The sequence below is a fragment of the Saccopteryx bilineata genome, chromosome 5, assembly GCF_036850765.1.
Source record: "Saccopteryx bilineata isolate mSacBil1 chromosome 5, mSacBil1_pri_phased_curated, whole genome shotgun sequence".
In the NCBI taxonomy this organism is placed as follows: domain Eukaryota; kingdom Metazoa; phylum Chordata; class Mammalia; order Chiroptera; family Emballonuridae; genus Saccopteryx; species Saccopteryx bilineata.
In genome coordinates, this window is record NC_089494.1 from 39,652,404 (window position 1) to 39,679,822 (window position 27,419).

General features: G+C 44.2%; 1 protein-coding gene and 1 long non-coding RNA gene across 7 annotated transcripts in view; one reads left to right on the top strand and one right to left on the bottom strand.

Moving 5' to 3' along the window:
- Window positions 1-27,419, bottom strand: part of HECW2 (HECT, C2 and WW domain containing E3 ubiquitin protein ligase 2) — a 438,960-nt gene that overhangs the window by 256,323 nt on the left and 155,218 nt on the right. For all 6 annotated transcript variants that reach the window (XM_066232561.1, XM_066232560.1, XM_066232559.1 and 3 more), the window contains exon 2: window positions 4,223-4,549. In XM_066232561.1, the coding sequence (XP_066088658.1) occupies window positions 4,223-4,514 (292 nt within the window). In that variant the 5' untranslated portion in view covers window positions 4,515-4,549. The remainder of the gene's footprint in view (window positions 1-4,222; window positions 4,550-27,419) is intronic.
- LOC136306275 (uncharacterized) lies at window positions 21,890-27,078 on the top strand. The gene is made up of 3 exons (XR_010725626.1): window positions 21,890-21,967; window positions 25,612-25,814; window positions 26,637-27,078. It is a non-coding gene; the product is annotated as an uncharacterized lncRNA (long non-coding RNA).

A 27,419-nucleotide genomic window follows, 5' to 3' on the forward strand; every position in this document is an offset into this window, starting at 1 on the left:
ATGCAGGAATCTCCAGGCAGAGCACTGGAAACAGTCATGGAGGAGTGAAGGCCAAAGCCCAATGTGGATCACCCACAGACTTTTGGTGAAGTCTGGGCTGCACATGTGGCTGCTTCCAGATGGTGGCTGCTTCAGGGCTGAGAGTAAACTGGTGGGAGCAGGGGTCAAGCAGTGCCAGAGGGACATTGTAATCATAGCCCAGCCGGAGTGAGACCTTTAAACATGGCAGGTATTCAGCTAAAGCATCAAAACTGCTCCTACTTAGGAATAAGTACAAAATTTAGAGTAAGGCCTGCTGTAGACCCACCTAACAAAGTCTCAAACCAAGCCCCGACAAAATCCACAGGGGACACCAAACTTGGAGGCTGAATGCCACCAAGTTATAAGTGTTGGGGAAGCACACTGGGCTTTCCACAGATCAACTTAACAAAGTGTGAATCATACCCACCAAACTCAAGGAAATAAATCTGTCTACTAGGGTTAAAGTTAACATTAAACCAGAAATCATTTCACAGAACTCAGGGTTTACACAATATAGAAAACTTGCATATTTTCAAGTTACTAATTACTTATTTTAAAAAATGGCTAGAGACCCTGGCCAGTTGGCTCAGTGGTAGAGCGTCGGCCTGGCGTGCAGGAGTTCTGGGTTCGATTCCCGGCCAGGGCACACAGGAGAAGCGCCCATCTGCTTCTCCACCCCTCCCCCTCTCCTTCCTCTCTGTCTCTCTCTTCCCCTCCCACAGCCAAGGCTCCATTAGAGCAAAGTTGGCCCAGGCGCTGAGGATGGCTCTGTGGCCTCTGCCTCAGGCGCTAGAATGGCTCTGGTTGCAACAGAGTGACGCCCCAGATGGGCAGAGCATTGCCCCCTGGTGTGCCAGGTGGATCCTGGTTGGGCGCATGAGGGAATCTGTCGGACTGCCTCCCCGATTCCAACTTCAGAAAAAAACAAACAAAAAATGGCTCCATACGCAGAGAAACAGGAAAACAGGACCCATAGTCAAGAGGAAAACAGACAATAAAAATTTCTCCTTAGGTAAAACCGATATTAGATTTGGCAGAGAATTTAAAACAGCTGTATTCAATTTAATTAAAAAACAATATAGTCTGAATGAATTAACATATAGGGGATCTCATAAGAGAAATGTAAACTATAAAGAGGGAAATGAAAATTCTATAAATTAAAAGTCAAACAACCGAAATTCAAAAACCCATTGGATGGGATTGAAAGCAGAATAAAGATGAAAGAAGTTAGTGAGCCTGACCAGGTGGTGGCACAGTGGATAGAGCATCGGACTGGGATGTGGAGGACCCAGGTTCGAGACCCCCGAGGTCGCCAGCTTGAGCGCGGGCTCATCTGGTTTGAGCAAGGCTCACCAGCTTGAGCCCAAGGTCGCTGGCTCGATCAAGGGGTCACTCGGTCTGCTGTAGCTCCCAGTCAAGGCACAGATGAGAAATCAATCAATGAACAACTAAGGAACTGCAATAAAGAACTGATGTTTCTCATCTCTTCCCTTCCTGTCTGTCTGTCCCTCTCTCTGACTCTGTCTCTGCCACAAAAAAAAAAAAAAAAAAAAAAAAAAAGTTAGTGAACTTGAAGATGAGTAAATTATCAAATAGGAAATAATAAAATCTGAATATCAAAGAGACTGAATCAAAATTAAACTGAGCCTCAGAGCCTTGTAGAACAACATGAAACAATGTAGCATATGTGTAATTGGAGTCTCCGGAGGAGGGGGGGAGAAGAAGAAAGTGAAAACAGAAAAAATATTTCAAGAAAAAATGATCCAAAATTTCCCAACTTTATCAAAACATTTACTTATGAAACTCAGAGAATCCCAACGAGGATTAAAGAAAATCATACTTTAGTACATTGTAGACAGACTGCTAAAAACCAGGAAAAAGAGAAAATGTTCAAAAGTAGCCAAAGGGGGGAAAAGACATTGTAACTACAGAAAGCAAAGATACATTGTTGATTAATGTGAGAAAGATTCAGAAGCATCTTAAAATAAACTGAAGAAGAATTAGCGCTTTTCAAAAGAGGTTTATTTCCTAATTTGATTTTTCTAGCTATCTCCTTGGATTAATTCTATATTTAGAACTCTGACCTCTATTTATGCCCCTGGAAAGTTAAACAAAGAACACAAAGATTTTGTGGCTTTGGTCACTCAGAGACAAGATGAACTTGGCTATGAATTCCTTCGTTCATTCTCCAGTGAATCTAGATAGAGGTGTATAACAAGTGGGGTGGGGAAACAAAAAGAAAGTAGGAAATGATGAAGTAACAGAAGTCAATCTTAAATCAGTGGTCCCCAACCTTTTTTGGGCCACAGACTCGTTTAGTGTCAGAAAATATTTTCACGGACCGGCCTTTAGGGTGGGGCGGATAAATGTATCACATGGCCGAGACAAGCGTCAAGAGTGAGTCTTAGACGGATGTAACAGAGAGAATCTGGTCATTTAAAAAAAATAACACATCGTTCAGACTTAAATATAAATAAAATGGAAATGATGTAAGTTATTTATTCTTTCTCTGCGGACCGGTAGCAAATGGCCCACGGACTGGTACCGGTCCACGGCCCAGGGGTTGGAGACCACTGTCTTAAGTGATTCTAGCATCTTACAGATTAAGTAACTCACACAAAAAAGAAATCATCCCATACAAAAAATAAAAATAAAATTGATTATGTCCCAAAGGAATATCAGTTAAAAAGCATTTAAGAAAAACACAGGTTGCTATTTGTAATCTCGTATTAAGCACTATGAAGTCTAAAATAAAAGAAAGAAAAAAAGTATTATATGAAAATCCAAAAAGGTGAAGTTACATCAAAATTAAGAGTTGTTTCAAAACAATAAGATATTTTGTGAACATAATAGATATCAGATATAATCTAATTTTTAAGTCGTGTAACTTCCTGATTTTGAATACATATTTAAACACACTTGGGGAACATACTGAACTCTAATACTTTTCCCCCTTTTGTTGTCATAAGAGGAAAAGAATAAACTAATTTCTTTTGCCATTTTAATTTCTTGCTATCCATCATGATTAAACATTATGAGATATAAAAGCAAATATAAACCAATTAATATAAAATTCCTTGTCCCAGAGACACATAAAGTTAAACCAATAGGTTTAACATTCCAATAAAATTTCAACAAGGAGATCACGTTGCCTTAAACCAGGATTTCTCAACAGTGGCTCTGTTGACATTTGCGGACAGATAATTCTTCGTTGTGAGGGGCTGAGGCATCCCTGGTCTCCATTGCTCCCACCAAGTTGTGCCAACCAAAAATGTCCCAGACGTTGCCTAATGTCCTGTATGGAGCAAGGCCACCCTGGTTGCGAAGCACTGCCATAAACAGGTCTTTTTCCCCCGAATTCATTTATTTTTTTTAAAAAAGATGCTTGGCTTACAATTCACATTGAAAACAACAATGTCTTTCTAATAACTGACATTAAATTTATTTTTTAAATACCCTTCATTCAATAAACAAGTTCTCCAACTTTGGGGAATGTTAGGCCTTACTGTCAAGTTTGATTTAGATTTTTTTATGGTTGGTTAGTAATTTTTGACCTTTGCTTTCAAATAAAACAGACTATATATTATTCAGGATACATTATTTGTCATTCACTTACCTATGAATACGAATTAGCTAAAGAGAGCTGGGATACTCTTATTAAAACAAATAGCCATCTATTTTTAAGTTATATGTTAGAAGACAATGACACTTTCTTCACCTAACTAATCAATCTAGGCTACATCAAAGAATTCTGAAATAATACTTTAGACTGTGTTTTGTTCTTAGTGAAATTCAACCTTTAGAAAATACTGAACATTTTTTTAGATCAGTTATCTAACTCCAAATATCCTTTTCCATCGGTTTAAAAATATTCACAAACGCTCACAGTCACCTCTTTCCAAAGTGGAACTGTTGATCCACAGTAATGTGAAGTTCTAAAGAGAAAATACTGTGAAATCTGCAGGTTCTGGCATCTCATTAGGGTAAAGATGTAACCACAGAATTCATATCAGCAAAGGTATTTATATGATAATTGTTGTCTCTCCCTCATCCAAAGAGGAAGGAAGAATTCCCAGAACCTTGCTGTTTTTTTGTTTTTTTTTATGCATGTGCATTTTTTAGCAGGAGAAAATACAGAATAGTATCATGCCAAAGGAAAATGTATCTTCTAAGTCAGAGCAAGCCCATGTACTTGACTCACCTATGTGATAAAGTCCGATCCAGTCACTGGGGTCCACCTCCTCTTTAATGTCCCAGAAGATAATGAGGCTCTGGGCTTGCCCCAGCGTGTACTCGTACATGCTGGCAGTCAGACTGGAGCGGCTCTCAGAAGTCACCAGGTCTGTGTCACTGTTGGCCCGCTGTAGGGTCATGTTCTCTGGCATGGAGCTCTGGGCAGCGAGGCTCTGCAGGTTCTCGGGGCTCAGTGTGTACCGCATCTGGGGATTTCGACGCCGGACAAAGAGCAGGTGATCCCGAGCTGAACTGGCCATCCTGTCTGCCTCTCTGAGGTTGGCTTCCTACAAAGCTGCAAAAGAGAGACAAGCACAAAGCGTTAGTGCTGCAACACGAGGAATTAGGTTTAAGCTTCCCAGACGTAAAACCTTGAGGAGTGTTTATCAAAGCCTGACCATGCAATAATCTTCTGTCAAAATAAAACCTATTATTCTACTGCCAACTGATAATGTCAGAAACAACTAAGGTCAGATGGTGGCAAAGGCCATCATCACACACCTGTGACCCTCAATTTCATTTAGCATAGCTTCCTCCTTGCAAATAAGAAGGGGATTTCCCTACCATCCCTTTTAGGTCTATTCCTTCTCCTTCACAAATGGCATCGTCTTCTTCACCCTACACACATAATTATATGCTGCTGCTATTAAATTTTAAAATAAAGACAGAAAATTTTGACACATGCAAAAACACAGCTGAAATATACCTTTGAGGACAAGTTCGTTTGCTCAATTTCTTCTGCATAGAAATGTAACTTACTAAAGTCTTTTTCAGGAGCTCCTCACTAACTACAGTGGCTGTCATCATGTTGTAAACTACAGCACCCAAGTATTCCCTATCCCCCCTTCCTTGCTTTCTTTTTCTCAATAACAATTATTATGATCTGATGTACCACACAAAGTATCTTATTTATCTGATTATTGTGTACTTTCTTCACAAGAATATAAACTTGAGGAAGGATAGTGTCTTCAATCAATGGTGATGGGAAAACTGAACAGCCACGTACAAAAAAAAAAATGAAACTGGACTATTATCCTTACCATACACAAAAAGCAACAACAAACAACCTGAAAACTTGAACAGAGACCTGAAGCCATGAAACGCCTGTTAGAAAACACAGGCAGTAAGCTACTTGACTTCAGTTTTGGCAATGATATTTTGGATCTGACACCAAAAGCAAAGGCAACAAGTAAAAATAAACAAATGAGGCTAATCAAATTAAAAAGCTTTTGCAGCAAGGGAAACAATTATCAAAATAAAAAGGCAACCTACAGGCCCTGGCTGGTTGGCATCAACCCTGCTTGTAGATGTCTAGAGTTCGCTTCCCAGTCAGGGCGCCCATCTGCTTCTCCACCCTTCCCCCTCTTGCTTCTCTCTCTCTCTCTCTCTTTCTCTCTCTCTCTCTCTCTCTTTCTCCCCCTCCTGCAGCCATGTTGATTGGAGCAAGTTGGCCCCAGGCACTGAGGATGGCTCCATGGCCTCTGCCTCAGGTGCTAAGAAGAGCTCAGACCTGACCTGTGGTGGCGCAGTGGGATAAAGCGTCGACCTGGAACACTGAGGTCGCCGGTTCGAAACCTTGGGCTTGCCCGGTCAAGGCACATACGGGAGTCGAAACTTCCTGCTCCTCTCTCTTCTCGCTCTCTCTCTCTCTCTCTCCTCTCTCTCTAAAAAATCAATAAATAAAATATTTAAAAATAAATAAAAAAGAAGAGCTCAGTTGCTGAGCAATGGAACAATGCTCCAGATGGACAGAACATTGCCCCTTAGTGGGCTTGCCAGTTGGATCCTGGTCAGGGCGCATGCTGGGGTCTGTCTCTCTGAATGCAAGAAAATATTTGCAAATCATTTATCTAATAAAAAGATTAATATCCAAAATATATATATTTTAAATCATACAACTCTGGTGCCAGGTAGGTACTGGAAATATTGGGAGAAACACTTTGTAAAGTATATCAGTTTCTAACCACTATGCTGTACACCCTAAACTAAAACAAAATAACATTGAATATAAACTGTAACTGAAAAATAAAATTTAAAAACATTGTACAATCTAATAGCAAAAAAAAAAAAAACCCCAAAAAACAAAACCCAATTTAAAATGGACAGAGGCACTGAATAGACATTTCTCCAAAAAAGATATACAAATAGCAAAGAGACACAAAGAAAGGTGTTCAAATATCACTGATTATCAGGGAAATGCAAATCAAAACCACAATGAGATGCCACTTCACACCTGTTAGTATGGCGCTCATCAAGAAGACAAAGGTAAGTGCTGGGGAGGGTGTGGAGAAGAGGGAAGCCTTGTGCCCTGGTGGTGGGAATGTAGACTGGCGCAGGCACTATGGAAATCAGTATGGAGGTTCCTCAGAAATTTAAAAATAGGACTACTAAATAATCTAGCAATTCCACTTCTGGGTATTTATCAGAAGGATGTAAAAACAGTCAAAGAGTTATCTGTATCCCATGTTCATTGCAGCATTATTCACAATAGTCATATGGAAACAACTTCAGTGTCCATCAACAAATAAAGATATGGTATACATGGCATATAGATAGATACGTAAAATGGAATATTATTCAGCCATAAGAAAGAAGAAAATCCTGCTGTGGCAACATAAATGGACCCTTGGGACATTATGCTAAGTGAAATAAGCCAGAGAAAGATAAACATTGTATTATCTCACTTATATATGGAATCTAAAAAAAAAAAAAAAAGTCCAACTCTTAGAAACAGAGTAGAAGAGTGGTTACCAGGAGTTGGAGTGCAGAGGAAATGGCTAAAGGTTGGTAAAATAATACAACATTTCAGCTATACGATGAATAAGGTCTGAGGATCTAATGTAAACATGGTGACTATAGCAGTGTGACCAGGTGGTGGCGCAGTGGATAGAGCATCAGACTGGGACTTAGAGGACCCAGGTTTGAAACCCCGAGGTCGCCGGCTTAAGCACGGGCTCACCAGCTTGAGCGCAGGGTCGCTGGCTTGAGCGTGGGCTCACAGACATGACCCCATGGTCACTAGCTTGAGGCCAAAGGTTGCTGGCTTGAGCAGGGGGTCACTCACTCTGCTGTAGCCACCCCCACCCTCATCAAGGCACATCTGAGAAAGCAATGAATGAACAACTGAGGAGCTGCAACAAAGAATTGATGCTTCTCATCTCTCTCCCTGTCTGTCTGTCCCTATCTGTCCCTCTGTCTGTCTCTGTAACAAAAAAACAAACAGACATGGTGACTATAGTTATTAACACTGTATTATATAGTTGAAATTTGCTAAAAGCGTAGAACTTAAATGTTCTCACCAAAGAAAAACATATGATGCACATGCTCATTAACTAGACAATGGAAATCCTTTCACAATGCATACATACCTACCACCACAGTGTACACTTTAAATAGCTTACAATATTATTTATCAATTACACTTGAGTAAAGCTGAAAGCAAACAAGAATATAAGCTGCACAAAGGCAGAGATTTTCATCTGATTTGTTCACTATTTTATCCCCGGTATCTGCAACACTGCCTGGCACATAAGTTATCCATTGATAAATATTTAAGTGAACAGCAAGCATCTTTCTCCTAGTTACTCCAGCTCCTAGGAGCATGACTTACACCTGAGTCTCTTTCTGGCCTGTCCTTAACGACCTCTGATTTCCTGACTGGTCAACACTATTTCTACCATCAGACCCACTACAGTGTGTCCGTAAAGTCATGGTGCACTTTTGACCGGTCACAGGAAAGCAACAAAAGATGATAGAAATGTGAAATCTGCACCAAATAAAAAAAAAAAAAAACCTTCCCAGTTTCTGTAGGATGATGTGGCAGCATGTGCGCATGTGCAGATGATGACGTAACACTGTGTATACAGCGGAGCAGCCCACGGCCATGCCAGTCGAGATGTGGATGGTACAGAGGAAAGTTCAGTGTGTGCTGTGGCTCGCTAAATTCAAATCTGTGACCAAAGTGCAATGTGAATATTGGCGTGTTTATAACGAAGCGCCACCACATAGGAATAACATTACTCGGTGGGATAAGCAGTTGAAGGAAACCGGCAGTTTGGTGGAGAAACCCTGTTCTGGTAGGCCATCAGTCAATGACGAGTCTGTAGAGGCTATACGAGATAGCTACGTAAGGAGCCCTAAAAAATCTGTGTGTGAGCCCACATAGAACTGCACTGAATAGGTATGAAACTGGGAGAGTTTTCCTTTTATTTGGTGCAGATTTCACATTTCTATCTTTTGTTGCTTTCCTGTTTACAGATTTAACAGTTCCTCTGCATCCCTAGTACGTGCTGGCCTCTTCAATATACTTTTTTTTAATGGGTATCCCTGCAAAGGTGTGGTCAAAAATCAGTGCATGAGCTTCCATTTTAAAAAAATACATACCTAAAAAATAAAAAAATAAAAAAATAAAAACTAATCTTGGGTACAATATTTACATTACAAATAATAACCTCAGATAATAAGTCTGAAGGAAGAAAAAGTAACGGTTCCCTAATTTCCCCCATCCCCATCCATTTCACAAATGCCTGGGTGAAGGAGACATTCTGCCATTGCGAGGGTCATTGTACCTGCAAACAGTCAATTCATTTCTGTCATAACTCATATTTTTAGCATTATCCCTTAAATGGAAATAACTCGGACTGACGGGCAAAATATTCTATGTAAAAAGGACAAAAATAAAATGAATAAACTAATATTACTCTTCATATATTTAGCCCTTGTTTTCCTTATGTGCTATTTGGTAACTCTGACATCATAATATAATGCGTAATTGTTAAACAACCTTAAATTCATGAAGCCAAAAATACAGGTCAACTTCTAATCTGACAGTTTCATGAAATTTTCAGTTTAGTGGATTTTGACAGTCATTCTTTGTTTATAAGCCCAGGGAGATTAAAGCACTGCATCAGCTTCAGCAAGCACTATAAATAATTAACTCTTAACACAGTGTAGTCAAATAAAAAATGCAGGCCATACATAACTAAGCTACTTCCTTGAAAGAAATAGGCCAGAACTGTTATAGCTTAAAGCTATAAGAGAAGGCCCTGGCCGGTTGGCTCAGTGGTAGAGCGTCGGCCTGGCGTGTGGGGGACCTGGGTTCGATTCCCGGCCAGGGCACATAGGAGAAGCGCCCATTTGCTTCTCCACCCCCCCCCTCCTTCCTCTCTGTCTCGCTCTTCCCCTTCCGCAGCCAAGGCTCCATTGGAGCAAGGATGGCCCGGGGGCGCTGGGGATGGCTCCTTGGCCTCTGCCCCAGGCGCTAGAGTGGCTCTGGTGGCAGCAGAGCGACACCCCGGAGGGGCAGAGCATCGCCCCCTGGTGGGCAGAGCTTCGCCCCTGGTGGGCGTGCCGGGTGGTTCCCGGTCGGGCGCATGCGGGAGTCTGACTGTCTCTCCCCGTTTCCAGCTTCAGAAAAATACAAAAAAAAAAAGGCTATAAGAGAAGAAGTAACAATTACTCTGCTTCAGAAGAAGGAGAAAAAACTTGCATGTACACCAAAATTGTTGTTTTTATTTATTTTTTTATTTATTTATTTATTTTTCTTTATTCATTTTTAGAGAGGAGAGAGAGAAACGGGGGGAGGAGCTGGAAGCATCAACTCCCATATGTGCCTTGACCAGGCAAGCCCAGGGTTTCGAACCGGCGACCTCAGCATTTCCAGGTTGACGCTTTATCCACTGCGCCACCACAGGTCAGGCCAATTGTTGTTTTTAGATGACCTCTATTTAATCAGAGAGATAGGTTAGCACAGTGAGTAAGAGAACAAGTTGCAAAGCCTGATCTCTGGGTTTCCGTCACGACTCTACTATTAAGTCATTCTGTAATCTTGGATGATTTCTTTTAAATCTGTGCCTCCATTTTTCCCATCTGTAAAGTAGGGACATAAAATGACTCTCTCACAGGATTTTGGAGAGAACTAAATAAATTAGTATGGGTAAAGCATTCAGAACAGTATCTGGCGCCTAAGTGCTTGATCAAATTTAGCTGTTAATATTATGTGACTACATTCTAGTTTAATTATATCAAGTGGAACACGTTTTAATATTCCCTTGATTCCCCACACTTATTGGGAGAATAGGCTGTCAGCATCCTAAGTTATTCAAAGCACAGCCCCAAGAGCAGAAATAAAAAGTCTTGTACGCACAGAGGAACAGCCCCAGCCTTAACCACATAAGCCTAGCAAGGGCCATTCTCTGGTCCTCCAGTCAGAGCTAAAGGTTGAAATTTGACTTTCTTGCTATTAATAGGTTCATTCATTTATTCGTTCATCCAACAGCTTTTTACTGAACAGCTCCCATGGGAAGGGCATTAAGGATACAACAGAGCAAAAAATGAAGTCTGTCCCCTTCTGAAGCCTGCATTTTTACAAGAAGAAATACACACTAGACAGGTCAAAAAATACATATTTATATAATTATTTTTAGTGGAAAAGTAAAAATGAGTGTGAATTTGCTAGTTTAACTGATTCCTGCAAAAATGTATAAAGCACCTACTAGAATAATGTCTAGAAAAAGCTACAAAGCAGAGTAAATAGTAAAAAGGGTAAGGCTTCTTTCAAATTATCTCTTTTATTTTCCTAAAGCATAAAATAAGGTGCATTTCCAAGCATTTTGACTCTGGTGGAGAGAAGACCAAATATTCATCTATGAAAGAATTTAACCTGGTATCAATGACATTTCACACATATGTACAATCTGTCCTAACAAATATGTGATGAAGATAATAAATAAATGTCTGTGGGACATCAGGAATTAACAGAAATGTAATATATATAGTGCTTTACATTTTCCAAAGCACTTTCACATCTACAACCCCAGAATACTGTGAATTAAATTTGGGAGGTGCCATCAGCTCTTTTTTCAGATGAGGACATCAGGGTCTATGAGACAGAAGCATGGCTGAAGGAGATGAACAACATTTTGTGGAAATGCAAGTTTTAAAGGTTTAGAAGGAAAGAAGGGATGTATGAAGGGCATTCTAATAGGAAGCATGGATATGAAGAGGATACCAAACAGAAGGTATGAGTGGGAAGAAAAACAAACAAACAAAACAGAGGCTCTGCAAAACTTGAGGAAGATGATTGGAATTCTGTAAAACAAACCAGGCAGAAGCCCCAGCAGAGGGGCTTTCTTGTCAAATCTGTTCCCGGAGAAAGGCCCTCAATGTACTGAAGAAGAAATCATCACTGAACTAGCTGCAATAACATGTGAATAACCAAGAATTTCTTAATTCTTCCCAAGGTACAATCCAATGCATTTTACTGTTATTGTTTTTAACTAGTTGGTTTTAGAGAGGTAGAGAGAGGAAGGAAGAGAAAGGCATTCACTTGTTCTACTTAGTTGGTCACTTCCTATATGTGCCCTGACTGGGGATCAAACTTGTAACCTTGGTGTTTCTGGGTGATGCTCTGATTCAATGCCTTTTAGCAAGAAGATGCTTTTGAGCCAAATCTCTAATTTATGAAATTGAATAATCCTGTTGTAAGAAGACATCCAGTCTGGGCTAGAAATTTTCTGAGGACAGATTTGAGAATGGGGGTGGAGTGGGTGTGACAATTCCCCAAAACTCTTTTGGTATCTTTTAGCTCCTTCAACTTTGAAGCTATACAGTTTTGTTTTGTTTTGTTTGTTTCGTCTTAGTGAGAGAGAAAACAGACAGGAACAGACAGACAGGAAGATAGAGGGAGATGGAAGGAAGCATCAACTCATAGTTGTGGTACCTTAGTTGTTTATTGATTGCTTGATCATATGTGCCTTGATGGGGGGGGTCTCCAGCTCAAGCCAGTGACCCCTTGCTCCAGTCAGCAACCTTGGGCTCAAGCCAGCAACCATGGAGTCATATCTATGATCCCACGCTCAAGCTGATGACCCTGTAACTCAAGCCGGTAAATCCGCACTCAAGCCAGATGAACCTGTGCTCAAGCCAGCAACCTTGGGGTTTCAAACTTGGGTCCTCAGTGCCCCAGGCAGATGCTCTATCTACAGAACCACCTCCAGGTCAGGCAAAGGTATATATAGTCTTTAACAGCAGGAATTTATGTGTGTCAGGAGAAGAGATGAAGTGGAAAAACAATAGAAGTTATCTGTCTACTCTGTTAGCAACAACGCACATGGCACTTACTCTTTCTAAGATATTTACAAATATATACAGGTTATTTGTAAGTCTCAAGTTTATAAATCAATAACTGCATATACTTAAATTTCACCCTGCTTCAATATATTCATTTGTTAAATGCAGGTAAATCTAATGTGCCATGCAAGACCACTGTAAGAATTAGAAAAATCATAAGTGAGCCTGACCAGGTGGTGGTGCAGTGGATAGAGCATTGGACTGGAATACAGAGGATCCAGGTTCGAAATGCTGAAATTGCCGGCTGAAGTGCGGGCTCATCTGGCTTGAGCACTGGGTCGCTGGCTTGAGTGTGGAATCATAGACATGACCCCATGGTGGCTGGCTTGAGCCCAAAGGTCAATGGCTTGAAGCCCAAGGTCACTGGCTTGAACAAGAGGTCACTTGCTCTGTTGTAGCCCCCTAGTCAAGGCACATATGAGAAAGTAATCAATGAACTAAGGAGCTGCAATAAAGAATTGATGCTTCTCATCTCTCTCTTCCTGTCAGCCTGTCCCTATCTGTCCTTCTTTCTGTCTCTCTGTTTCTGTAACAAAAAATATTTTTTTTAAAGAAAAGAAAAATCATAAAGTGAAAGTGTTCAATGAAAAGCAGCTGTTGGCCCTGGCCAGTGGCTCAGTGGTAGATTGTCAGCCTGGTGTCTGGATGTCCAGGTTCGATTCCCGGTCAGGGCACACAGGAGAAGCAACCATCTGCTTCTCCACCCCTCCCTTTCCTCTCTCTCTCTCTCTCTCTCTCTCTCTCTCTCTCTCTTCACCCTCCTGCAGCCACTGCTGTGGAGCCTCAGCCTCAGGTACTACAAATAAGTCAGTTGCAAGCATGGCCTCAGATAGGCAGAGAATCAGCCCCAGACGGGGGTTGCTGGGTGGATCCTGGTTAAGGTGCATGCAGGAGTCTGTCTACCTCCCCTCCTCTCATTTGGAAAAAAAAAAGAAAAGTTACTGTTTTCCACAGGGAATAGAGTCACTCAATAATACTACCATAATAATTATGGACATGACAGATGGGTTACTAGACTTACTGTGATAACTATGTAAGGGATATAAATGATGAATCACTATGTTACACATCTAAAGCTAATATAATACTGGGTGCCAATTATAATTCTTTAAAAATTAATTTAAAAAGCAACTACTGTTATTTTAATAGGAAAATATTATAATCGCTAGATTAATGTCCTATTTAGTTTGGGGTAGTGCTCTATGACTAAGAGTTTGGGAAGAGAAACACCAGGATTTCAAAAACAGTTAACAGAAATTAAATGCTAAAGACTACTTTTACACATGGAAAATCACTGTCACCTCTCCCTAGTGCTAGATGACCTTGTACTCAGATAAAAAAGAGATAAAAACAGTCCATCCTTGTTGGTCAAATAAGTTTGTAAATATGATATATATGTTTGCTCGCTTATAGTTTGCATTGGGTGTGGGGGACAGGTTGTAAGCAGGGAGGGTCGTTACAGCCTAAGTCTTAGTTTTAAGATTAAGCTTTTCCCCACACCCTTGACTATTGCATGATGTGGGTGGTGCACTCTTATGAGGAATCCCATTATACCTCAGATAAATGACTTTGTATCAGAGACTTCCTTGTTTGTATATTGAATTAAAGGTTTTTATTTCTATACTATAAAATGGAGCAGAGAAGCCCATGCTGGAGGAGAGCAGAGAAAGCCCACATGGAGAAGAGGAGAAGCAGCCAAGATGGTGGAGAGCTCAAGGAGAAGCCAGTTTGTGCAGAGAGAAGGAGATGGGGAACAGAGGTGAATAAGGCTGGTGAGGTAGAAACCTTTGATTCTAGGAAACTCAAATAAGTCAGTGGCTTTGGGAGCCCTGAATGGAAAGGGAAGTGTTTTCCTACTGTGTGTATTTCTTGCCCGCTGGGTGCAAACTAGTATTAAAGCTAATGGCTCACCAGTTCTTGGCTCCATTGTTTCATTACCGTCTGTCCGAATCAAACCTGAACCTGCATGGGCCAGGCGGCTGTGATGGTGGCCATGGCTACTGGCTTTATAATCCTTCCCCTGCCTCCTTATTCAACATGGCTACTAGTTACCAGAGCTGAGAAATTGGCTACATTAGGGGACACAGCCCTTTGAGTTATATAGTTCACGTAATGGTGGGGTTCAAATAATTTAACAACCAGTTCTCTACCCTAACGACCGTTTTAAGTATAAAAAAAGATATACTGAAAGATAGTTTATTATTTCATGCATTTAATACTTAAATAAGAACAATAAAAGAGGTACACAAAACTAGATTGTTATAAGTTTTAAAATATTAATAAAAATATTAAATAATACTGGACAGAAGACAATAAAACTGTTATTTAAGATACAATGACAGCTTGTCACCTCCTGGTTGTTTGGCACTTTTTCTCTTTGTGTTATATGTTTGTTTACCAAAGTAACAAACATGAGGGAGTTAAAATGTATTTCATCAAAGGTATAATGAGTTTTACGAAATGAATAAATAAATATTACAAGCACAGTTCCATCAAATTTTTTTCACCTCTGGATGAAATGAACATTATTACTGCGGACACTTAGAATACGCTGTTGCACAGATGAACATTGAAAAAGAATAAGGAATGTCAATTTATGATTTCCACATTGGGTGGCTGCCCTGATTACAAGTGCCATTTTAACAACTAGTTCGTTGAACTCAACAAAAAATTAGGTACTGGTTCTGCTGAATTGGTGTGAACCAGCTGAATCCCTCACTGAGACTAAGCCACAGCTCTTAAAAAACTGTTTCTACATGAAAATGTAATTCCGACGTCCAATAACCCACTTGCAAAAAAAATTTAAGAGCACACCATTTACAAACAGGTGAAATGTGATATTAGGGAGAGAAGAAAACATTGGACAGAGACTGTAAAGTAATTCAGTCTTCACTCATTACTTCACCAAGAGTAATGAGCATAGAGCCATTTCAGAGTCTTGGACAGAGAAACCAAAATATGAATGTAAGTATGGGAAGCTTAAGCTGAGAGTTTGGTAGGCGGCTTGTCAGAGAAAGAAAACAGGTGGTGTAAAGCCAGTAGCCACGGCTACCATCACAGCCGCCTGACCCCTGCAGGTTCACATTGGATTCAGAGAGTCGGTAATGAAACAACGGATCCACGAACTGGTGGGCTGTTACCTTTAATTCTAGTTTGCACCCGGCAGGCAAGAAAAACACACACTGGGCTCCAAAACTCACTCATTCAGTGCTCACAAAGCTACTGACTTATCCAAGTTTCCTAGAATCAAAGGTTTCTAGCTCACCAGCTTTATTCACCTCTGTTCCCCATCTCCTCCTCTCTGCACAAACTGGTTTCTCACTCAACACTCCGCCATCTTGGCTGCTTCTCCCGGCCTCCTCCACGTGGCCTCTCTCTGCTCTCCTCTCTGCTGTCTTCTCTAATGCTAATCTCAGGAACCGATAGAGTGAGCCCTGTCTGCCCCACTTTATAGTGCAGAAATCAAAACCTTTAATCCAATATACAAAATAGGGAAGTCTCTAGTACAAAGTCACTTATCTGAGGCATGATGGGATTGCACCACCCCACATCAAAAAGGGTGGGAAAGGCTTAGTCCTAAAACTAAGCCCCAGGCTACAAGAATCCTGCCTGCCCACAGCCCGCTCCCAACACACATTAATATCACCTGGGTGATGGGCATCCATGTGGGCAGTGCCATCTTTAACAAAGTAAGCATAATATATTTTATCTGCCCAACAGGTGGGTAAACCAGTTAGAAGCTAACTGATTGGTTATGGCATCTGGCACTGAAAGCTGAAGAACAGATTTTAGTTACTGATAGGTAAAATGGCTACTCAGCCACCATCTTTCTTAAGCACAATGCAGGGCTGAAGGAGGAAGAAGGACTTGCCTACTCAGTAATCCAGCTCAGACCACCCTTGCAGCTGGATGCTGATAAGGGACGATTGGGTTAGGGTGCAGACAATTTTGAGGAACTGTGGCACCTCTCCCAACCACAAACAGAAGAAGTGCTCTTTCAGCTGCCTTTGTCCAAGGCCCTTAGATGAATCCATATAACCCCTGTCCCATCCCTCCCTCGGGGCTGACACCCTGTGCTGGTTTCAGCCCACCTGCACCCAGGCGTTTTTAAAATAAACTTTCCTTTTGGAACACACTAGCCTCATGTTTTTGGTTTGGCCGTTGGTTTCTGCCTTTCAGTTACACAGAAAGTAAAGATGTCAATCATGAATATTTCAAAAAAAAGTCTAAAGACTTGGCAACAAATCGAATATAGGGGATAGAAGTGAAGAAGAATGTTGGGCAGATAAAATATATTATGCTCACTTTGTTAAAGATGGTGCTGCCCATGAGGAGGCCGTCGCCCAGGTGATATTAATGTGTGTTGGGGGCAGGCTGTGGGCAGGCAGAATCCTTGTAGCCTGGGGCTTGGTTTTGGGATTAAGCCTTTCCCACCCTTTTTGATGTGCGGTGGTACAATTCAATCATACCTCAGAGAAGTGACTTTGTATTAGAGACTTCCCTATTTTGTATATTGGATTAAAGGTTTGGATATCTACACTATAAAATAGGGGTAGAACGGGAGCTTGCTCTTGATTCCTGAAATTATCATTAGAGGAAAGAGCAGAAAGAGGGCAGAAAGAGGCCATGTGGCCAGGAGAAGCAGCCAAGATAGCGGAGTATTGAGTAAGAGGCCAGTTTGTGCAGTTTGATGCTGGAGAAGGAAGGAGATGGGGAACAGAGGTGAATAAGTCTGGTGAGCTATAAACCTTTGATTCTAGGAAACTCGGATAAGTCAGTAGCTTTGTGAGCACTGAATGTGAGTGGGTTTTGGAGCCCAATGTGTGTTTTTACTTGCCCGCCGGGTGCAAGCTAGGATTAAAGATGACAGCCCATCAGTTCTTGGCTCCATTGTTTCTTTACCGACTGTCCGAATCCAATGCAAACCTGCATGGGCCAGGCTGCTGCGATGGTGGCCCTGGCTACTGGCTTTACAAAGAAATGAAGACTAAATTCTGGATTTTAAATCTAAGTGACAAACAGAATATCAGAAACTTTGATAATGCTGAGAAAAATCAATACCATTTTGAGTGAGTTTGAAGTAAACACAATATCTCTGAGTAACTATGTCCCAAAGACACAGTTAGGCGTGTGCTGCTGGTTATTGTGAGGCCAAGGACAAAAAAAATATTCAAATGTAAGTTTCTGTGTAAGAATAACCTTAGTATTTATTAATTAAAATGAACTGTGTCAATGTATCTCTAAAGGGCTGTTGGGCAGATAAAATGTATTATGCTCACTTTGTTAAAGATGGAGGCCATTGCCTAGGTGATATTAATGTGTGTTGAAAATCCTTGTAGCCTGGGGCTTGGTTTTGGGATTAAGCCTTTCCCACCCTTTTTGATGTGGGGTGGTACAATCCAATCATGCCTCAGAAAGTGACTTTGTATTAGAGACTTCCCTATTTTGTATATTGGATTAAGGGTTTGGATTTCTACACTATAAAATGGGGACGGAGCGGGAGCTTGGTCTCTTGGTTCCTGGGATGATGAGAGCAGAGAAGAGAGCAGAAAAAGGCCACGTGGAGTAGGCCAGGAGAAGCAGCCAAGATGGTGGAGTGCTGAGTGAGAAGCCAGTTTGTGCAGTTTGTATCTGGGATAAGGAAGGAGATGGGGACCTGAGGAGAATAAGGCTGGTGAGCTAGAAACCTTTGATTCTAGGAAACTCGGATAAGTCAGTGGCTTTGTGAGCACTGAATGTGAGTGGGTTTTGGAGCCCAGTGTGTGTTTTTACTTGCCCGCCGGGTGCAAGTTAGGATTAAAGATGAAGGCCCATCAGTTCTTGGCTCCATTGTTCCTTTACCGACTGTCCGAATCCAGTGCGAACCTGCATGTGCCGGGCTGCTGTGATTCTGGCCCTGGCCCTGCCTGCTGGCTTTACATTTGGTGTAGTCGGCAGGATTCGATACAGATTGGCAAGGAGCCTTTGAGCGGTGGAGTAGAGGACTGGCTGCTGTTAGGGTTCCCCATGGCTGTCCTTTTGGGGATCGTAGGCTGGCTGACTTTTACAGCCATGAGTGAGGAAACCGAGAGCTCTGTGGAAGAGGCTGCCTGGGACCTGCAAACCGAGCAGCGGAAGGAGCTGGAGCAAACGCTGGAGGAGGAATCACAAGTTCGTGAGTTGCAGATTGCCCTGGATGTTGTGGAGAGCCAGCAGCGGCGGGAGGCCGGGGCTGAGGCTGAGGCTGAAGCTGAAACTGAGGCCAGGTCCGGAGCTGCAAGGTCTGTGGTGCAGAAGGCAGCAGCAGCCCAGAGCTTGAGCCTGGCAGCGGGAGCTGGTGTTTTCAGTTCCTCTTTGGAGGATGAGAATTGGGCTAGAGTTGTGATTTGCAGTCTCCAGAAGATGGAAGCCCAGCTGGAAGGAGCACCTACTGCGGCCCCGGTAGGTCTGCGATTTTGGGACACAGGACTGGACACGCTCTCTGGAGCAGAGATGGAAATGCTGACTGCCATTGCCACGTGCCCCTCTTTGGGACAGTGTAAGACCTGCCAGGACGGCAGGGATGAGGGGGGTGGCTGATGTCCCATATTCGTGGACTGATTTTCTGGACTGGGACCGGAGTGGGCATTGGCTCCTTTGTTGGATGGACTTACGGATTACAGATTTTGGACAATGTGAAATACCCTGATGGGGGTAGGGGGTGGCTTTGCTGGAAGCACTCCTCTGCCCCAGGAAACTTTTCCCATGGCTAGAAAGAAGGCCGAGGACATTTTGCGCTTTGGGCAAAGTGCTCAGAGACTGGTGAAGTGTATCTTTGTAAATTGTTGAAACTGTATGATTTTTGCTGTTGTAATTTGTGTAATGTTCTAATTTCCTTGCACAGGGATGCCGGTGGTATAGATTGTGGGTAGTAAAGTGAGCATAGGGGTGGATTGTTGGGCAGATAAAATGTATTATGCTCACTTTGTTAAAGATGGAGGCCGTCACCCAGGTGATATTAATGTGTGTTGAAAATCCTTGTAGCCTGGGGCTTGGTTTTGGGATTAAGCCTTTCCTACCCTTTTTGATGTGGGGTGGTACAATCCAATCATGCCTCAGAAAGTGACTTTGTATTAGAGACTTCCCTATTTTGTATATTGGATTAAGGGTTTGGATTTCTATACTATAAAATGGGGACGGAGCGGGAGCTTGGTCTCTTGGTTCCTGGGATGATGAGAGCAGAGAAGAGAGCAGAAAAAGGCCACATGGAGTAGGCCAGGAGAAGCAGCCAAGATGGCGGAGTGCTGAGTGAGAAGCCAGTTTGTGCAGTTTGTATCTGGGATAAGGAAGGTGTAAAGCCATCAGGCAGGGCCAGGGCTACAAACAGAGCAGCTCAGCCCATGCAGGTTCGCATTGGATTCGGACAGTCGGTAAAGAAACAACGGAGCCAAAAGCTGGTGGGCCATAGTCTTTAATCCTAGCTTGCACTCGGCGGGCAAGCAAAAAACACACACTGGGCTCCAAAACCCATTCACATTCAGTGCTCACAAAGCTAATGAATTATCCAAGTTTCCTAGAATCAAAGGTTTCTAGCTCACCAGCCTTATTCTCCTCAGTTCCCCATCTCCTTCCTTATGCTCCAGATACAAACTCTACACAAACTGGCATCTCACTCAGCACTCCACCATCTTGGCTGCTTCTCCTGGCCTCCTCCACATGGCCTCTTTCTACTCTCTGCTCTGCTCTCTCCTCTAATCATCCCAGGAACCAAGAGGGCAAGCTCCCGCTCCGTCCCCATTTTATAGTGTAGAAATCCAAACCCTTAATCCAATATACAAAATAGGGAAGTCTCTAATACAAAGTCACTTTCTGAGGCATGATTGGATTGTACCACCCCACATCAAAAAAGGGTAGGAAAGGCTTAATCCCAAAACCAAGCCCCAGGCTACAAGGATTCTGCCTGCCCAGAGAGACACACATTAATATCACCTGGGCAATGGCCTCCATGTGGGCAGCGCCACTTTAACAAGGTGAGCATAATATATTTTATCTGCCCAACAGAAGGAGATGGGGAACTGAGGAGAATAAGGCTGGTGAGCTAGAAACCTTTGATTCTAGGAAACTCGGATAAGTCAGTGGCTTTGTGAGCACTGAATGTGAGTGGGTTTTGGAGCCCAGTGTGTGTTTTTACTTGCCCGCCGGGTGCAAGCTAGGATTAAAGATGAAGGCCCATCAGTTCTTGGCTCCGTTGTTTCTTTACCGACTGTCCGAATCCAATGTGAACCTGCGTGGGCCAGAAGGCTGCTGTGATAGTGGCCCTGGCCGTGGCTCCTGGCTTTACAAGGGCTTATTAGGTCAGTGTTTAAAATCCTCATTTTGATGTTTTACCTCACATAACTTAGATCAATGGAAAAGAAAATGAAAATGCTTAGATTACAATGAGCTGCTATTACCAAACCTGCTTTGGAAAGCTTCATTTTTCCCTTATAGGAAAAGTAATGTATTTTTAGAGTTTATGTTTCCATAATGAATAAAATCAAACACCAAGCAAAAATGAATTTGCAAAGTAGCATAAAAGTGAAAAGAAAAAAACACTTTAAATTCTATAGTTAAAATTTTTAGTCTCGTGCTACCTAAACACCAGGGAATGGCGGCTTCTCTTGTTCTTCTTCTGGAACCTAAGGATTCCTGATTGGCTTCTTGTTTCATATCTGTGCCTTCTGCAATGAGAAAGCCAAACTTTCTTCAGAATATGAACCATGGTCTTCTGAAAAACTTAAAAGACAAAGCTTATAGTCCGGGAAACTGAGTAGCCCCCACCATATTTATTAAACAGAAAACAAGTTCTTAACAGCTCCTTAAATAATCCCCCCCAGGGTGAGGCCCTCTGCTGATCTCTAGCCACTCCTAAAGGACACCATTTACCATGATGTAGCACTCCTTAAAAAAAATCCTCTTCTAATTGTGATTAGGTCTGCACTATGCTCTCTCAGATAACAGACACCTGCTTAAACAACAACCCAAACAAAATCACTTTCCTTCCAGAGGTCAGGAGAGATATAATTACTAAGCAAATTGCAAAACACCTTACTATACAACTTCATTGCCAAAAGCAGCAGATTTTGTTTAAAAGATACAGACAATAGCAGAGGAAAAATATAGTAAGCAAGTGTTTTTATTTAAAATATTTTTGCTAAAGAATTTGAAGGTGAATGCCAATTTACTAAACCTTGAAGAGGCCCTGAATAGGCACAGACTTCAGTTCTCTGAGGCAAAAGCCTCAGGGGCTTTGCTGACAAAGGTACTGTGCTGAAGGCAGCATAACAGGAATAGAATTAGCAATTCTGATTAATCAGTAGGTGGGGACATTTGAGCTTCTCCCTTGCCCTTTTATCTGCTCTAAAGAAGTTCCCCTTCCTGACTTCCTCATTCTCTTCTCTGCTTCCTGACTTCCTCATTCTTGTCCCTGATTCTATTTGTGTGTATCAATAAATACTCCTAGGGACTGGAGGTTGGGCCATCTCAGGAAACCCGTACAGGGGACTTTGAGGCAGTCTCCCCTAGGTCCCTTAGTGCACACCATGTGGTCTCTGAGTAGTCTCCACGACATAACCTCACCGGAAGAGTAAGTACGGAACACATTCATTATCGAATGATTTTTACAGAGTGGAAATGCACTCTAGTTTTTAACCAACACAGTGTGAGGTCGGTTGGCAATGGGGGAAGGTCACGTGAGGAACCAGGTCCGGGACTTTGGCTGGAACCGCCCATACCCATGCCCGTGGAAAGAAACTTCCCGGAAAAATTTTGGAAAAGAGCAACTATCTGTCAGCCAATGAAATTTCGCCATGTCATATCAACCTGACCACCCTTCCCACGCTATAAATGACCCCTGGGCAGGAGAATCCGTACGACTTCTCTGGCCTGTTTTTGCGGACCAGAGAACCTCGTCTGGGATGCGCTGTACTAAATTAAGCTTTGGCTATTCACACTTGGTGCCTATGCCCTTCTTTCTTCCTTGGAGGAGAAATACCTTACATTTGGTGCCAAAACCAGGGAGGAGCTTAAAGTCCACAAGGGACCGCTCCCCTCCCCTTCCCTTCCAAGGAAGAACCAGGACCTCCAACCTCCCACCCACTTCAGCACATGGTGCGGTAAGTCCCCTGCCTCCAGCCTCCTCTCAGTTCTTTCCACCAAGACTCCCTGTCTGAAATCGCAGCTGCGTCAGGGACTGCTTATCCATTCCGGTGCGTCTGTGCCCATGGAGACGTCCCAGACATGCCCACTCTACCTAACAGTTCAGTGGTCAGAGCTTGATATGCGGGATGCCAATTCTCATCTCTGATCACTCCGAGATTGAGGGCGGCCATAGAGGCACAGGAATGTAAACCTGACTCAAAAACACTCCTGGAGTGCCTTATCTGGAATCTCTCCCTCCCTAAAGAAGAAGAAACTGTTCTTCTTCTCCACCATGGCTGGGCTACAATACCCACTGGATAACCAAACCAGGTGGCCTCCTGAAGGGACTTTCGATTTTAATACCCTCATCAATTTTAACTATTGCCAAAGAACTGGGAAATGGTCAAAAATCCCTTACCTTCAGGGCTTCTAGTATTTGCGCTCCCATCCTAATCTCTGTGCTGCCTGCTCTGCGGCGCAGGCCCTTTTTCACCAGAGAAACTTCAGCTAAACCCTCTGCTCCTGATCTTTCCTTCTACACCAACACCCAACTCTCTCCCCCTCCTGCCCAACCCCTGGGGGTGCCCCTCTCTTGGGACCCCTCTCTGGTCCCTCTCCAGACCTCTTCCGCTTGAGTTTCTTCCAGAAAGCCCCCTCCCCTGCCGGCCAGGAGCCCCTCCCTTCTCCACTGTGTTCTTAAGCCCCTCCCCCATCAGGCCCTCCTCCGCCGGCCACTGGCCCCATGGCCCAACCCTGGTCTTCTTGCAGGAAGGCCAGGCCCTGTCCTGCCTCTGGTTCCGGCATTTCCAGCTGGATCTGGGTGCCAGGCTCCCCCGGAACCCCCCTCCTCTTATTCTCAACCCCTAAACCCCTATCCAAGACCTGGTGAATATTGCATTTAAAGTTTTTAATGGTCGAGAGGAAAAGGCCGAGGCTGCTCGCCAGGCCCACATGCAGCAAAAGGTGACACTTCAAACCCAGGCTCTTGTGGCAGCCCCGAAGCCAGCAGAGCAATGGGGGCAAGGCATAGGAGGTGCCCAACCCAAGTCCAGGCCGCAAAGAGGAACCCCACCAGAAGCTTGCTTTAAATGTGGCAAGGGGGTCACTGAGCCTGGCAGTGCCCCTGCCCGAGGCCGCCCACTAAGCCCTGCCCTGACTGCAAGCAGCCCAGTCACTGGTGTGGCGATGGCCCCCTTTGGGCAACAGGCTCTTCCTCAGCACCTCCATGGGAGGACAAGCCACCCAAATGGGAGGCCAAGCCAGCCAGGCGGGCCTATCACTAGAACTCCTTGGCCTCATGGACGACTGACGCGGCCCCGACTCAGAGACCCCATCACCCTCGCCGAGCCCAGGGTAATGCTGCAGGTAGTGGGTAAGTCCGTCTCATTTCCTGTGGACATGGGGGCTACCTTCTCTGTTTTGCCATCACACTCTGGACCTCTAGTTCCCTCGCGGGTCTCGGTTATGGTAGGGCCCCTTCTGTTCCCCTTCGCACACCACCCCTGACAGTTTGGACAAAATCCCCATTTTCACACTCCTTCAAATTCTTTCTTTCCTCGATCTAATAGGCTCCCTTCGACACTGGATTCCCAATTTGGCTCTCATAACCAAACCCCCTATAAGGCTGCAAAAGAGACTCCCACGGGACCCCTCACATCCCCCAACACCGTTAAAAGGGCTTTCTCTACCCTTTGAGACGCCCTCATCTCCTCTCCCCCTCTCGCTTTACCTGACCCCAGATGCCCCTTCCACCTTTTCACTGATGAAAAACACAACACGGCAATGCTGTTGGCATGTTAACTCAACCTGTGGGGCCTACATACCTTCCCATAGCATACCTCTCTAACAACTGGACACCACCGTCAAAGGCTGGCAGCCCTGCCTCCGGGCACTGGGCGCGGCAGAGAAACTCACCAAGGAGGCTACTAAGCTCACCCTTTCCCAACCCATCACTGTCTTTTCCTCCCACAGGCTCACACCTCCTTTCACAGAAATCTCTTTCTCTGTTAGGTCCTTCTCGCCTACAAGAATTTCACCTCCTGTTCATGGAAAACCCTTCAGTCACTCTTTTGCTCTCCCCCCCGACTCAACCCAGCCACTCTACTACCAGCTCCAACGACACTTCCGGAACCCACCCACTCTTGTACAGAGCTAATCAATTTCCTCAACAGACCCCGAGATGGATTATCAGATTCCCCTCTAAAAGATCCAGATCTAATACTCTGTAGATGGGAGTTCTGTACAGGGACCCGATGGACGAAGACAGGTGGTCTATGCAGCGGTCACCACCTCCTCCTCCACCCTAGAAGCCCAACAGCTGCCAGAGGGCACCACCTCCCAGAAAGCAGAGCTAATTGCCCTCACGCGGGCACTTATTCTGGCCCAGAGAAAGCGCGTAACCATATATACTGACTTTAAATATGCTTTTCTTATCACCCACAGCCACTCTGCCCTCTGGAAGGAAAGGGGCTTCCTCACTACCAAGGGCTCCCCCATAATCAATGCTACTCTCATTTCTAAACTTTTGCAGGCATTACAGCTTCCCACTGAGGTGGCCGTGGTACATTGTAGGGGCCATCAAACCTCTCAGGACCTGGTGGCCTTGGGAAATGCTCGGGCCGACGCGGGGGCTCGAAACCTCACCCTGGGAGCCTCCCCCTCTCCTCTCATGTTTCTCTCCACCTCCTTGAAACCTTCCTACCCTCCTGAGGAAGAACAGACCTTCCTCAGAAAGGGTGGGGACGTATGCGACCAGGAATGGATAGTTCTCGGAGATAGAATTGCCTTACCAAAAGGACAGGCTGAAACTCTCCTTTCTGATATCCACTGTTCCTTACACACAGGGCCAAAAGCTCTCCATCGGTTCTTGCAACCACTCTTTTTCTTCCCAGGCCTCCAGCAGACTATCGAAAAGGTAAACGCAGCATGCACAATCTGTTCCAAAACCTCTACACGGGGGACTCCGCCCCCGCTTCCCTACTCATCAGCTGAGGGGGCACGTGCCAGGCCAGGATCGGCAAATCAACTTCACTCACATGCCCCCTCACAAAAAACTCCATTATCTCTGAACTTTTGTTGACACCTTTTCAGGATGGATAGAAGCCTTTCCCACCTCTCGAGAAACAGCAGACACCGTTGCCTCCATTCTCCCTGAAAACATCATCCCGCGGTTTGGACTGCCGACTACCATCCAGTCAGACGGCCCGGCCTTCACTGCCCAAATAGTCCAGCAGGACGCCACCTCTCTCCACATCACCTGGAAGCTCCACATACCCTATCACCCTCATCGTCGGGTAAGGTGGAGAGGGCTAATGGCATCCTGAAGGGTCAGCTAACCAAACTTTCCATCGAGACCAGGCTCTCCTGACCAAACCTCCTCCCCCTGGCACTCACCAGAATGAGGGCAACCCCGCGACACCCCACTGGACTCAGCCCCTTTGAGCTGGTTTATGGTAAACCATTCCTAATCAATCACAACTTACCTGTCAACCCCCCTCCTCTTGCCACATACCTCCCTTTCTATCCTTACTCCGCCATCTTCTCTGGGAACACACAGACCGGACCCTTCCTCCCATAGGGGGTCCAGATGAAACACAGCCAGCAGTCCCCCTCCAGCCAGGAGACAGGGTTCTTCTGAGGGAGCTCCAGCCTGGCTCCCTACAGCCCAGGTGGACGGGACCCCATACGGTAACACTGACTACTCCTACCGCAGCCAAGCTCCTAGGGCAAACACCTTGGTACCATGTCTCTCGCCTCAAGCTTGCCCCCATGTAGGACTGCTGGCAGTCGGAACCCCTGGGCCCCATCCATCTCCAGCTCACCAAAAGGTTGGGCCCTGCAGATCCTCCTGTTGCTCCCGTCCCTCCCACTGGGAACCTGCCACCAGAGTGAGCTAAAGCAGGGAGCAAGGCTGTTCAATGAGAGTGGCCTGATGGAAGAAAACATCAATGTCCTCAACCATCTGCAAGAGAAACTGTGCAAGGACCTCTCTTCCTACAACCCGCTTCACTCCCAGTGGCAGCCACCCATCCTCACCTGGACTGCCCCCATCCTAGGTCCTCTTCTAATTATCAGCATATTACTCATGTTTGCTCCTCTTTTTAAAATTCTTACAGCACCGCATCCACGAGGTTTCTCGAGTCACGGTCAACCAGATGCTCCTACACCCACATACACGACTCCCCTCAGAGCCACCACCTTCTGACCTCCCCTCCCCACGGCACCCCTAACCAGCAGGAGTAGCCAGATAAATAGCGCCGCCCCTATCTAACATAAAAGGTCGAAATGTGAGGTCGGTTGGCAATGAGGGAAGGTCATGTGAGAAACCAGGTCCAGGACTTTGGCTGGAACTGCCCACACCCATGCCCGCCAAAAGAAACTTCCCAGAAACACTTTGGAAAAGAACGACTGTCTGTCAGCCAATGAAATTTCGCCACATCATATCAACCCAACCACCCTACTGACGCTGTAAATCACCCACCCCACCACCTCAACCCCTGTGGGAGAATCCGCATGACTTCTCTGGCCGGTTTGGCAGATCGGAGAACCTCGTCCGGGATGCGCTCTACTACATAAAGCTTTTGCTATTCCACACTTGGTGTCTATGCCCTTCTTTCTTCCTCGGAGGGGAAATACCTTACACACAGCACACTGATAAATAAAACCAATAATAATAACTAGCATCCTTATTTAATCTTTTATATTCCAAAAAAACACCATACACACACATACCTGATCAACTATACTATGCTTCAAAATCCATGTGTTTTACTATATAAATGAGAAAAAAAAGGGGGAATAACTGTATTTTATGTTAAGAGGCACTAAAGAACATTAATCTGCAAAAAGAGATGTGAGAAATCTAGGAAGAGAACACAGAGAGCTGTGAGAAGCAACAA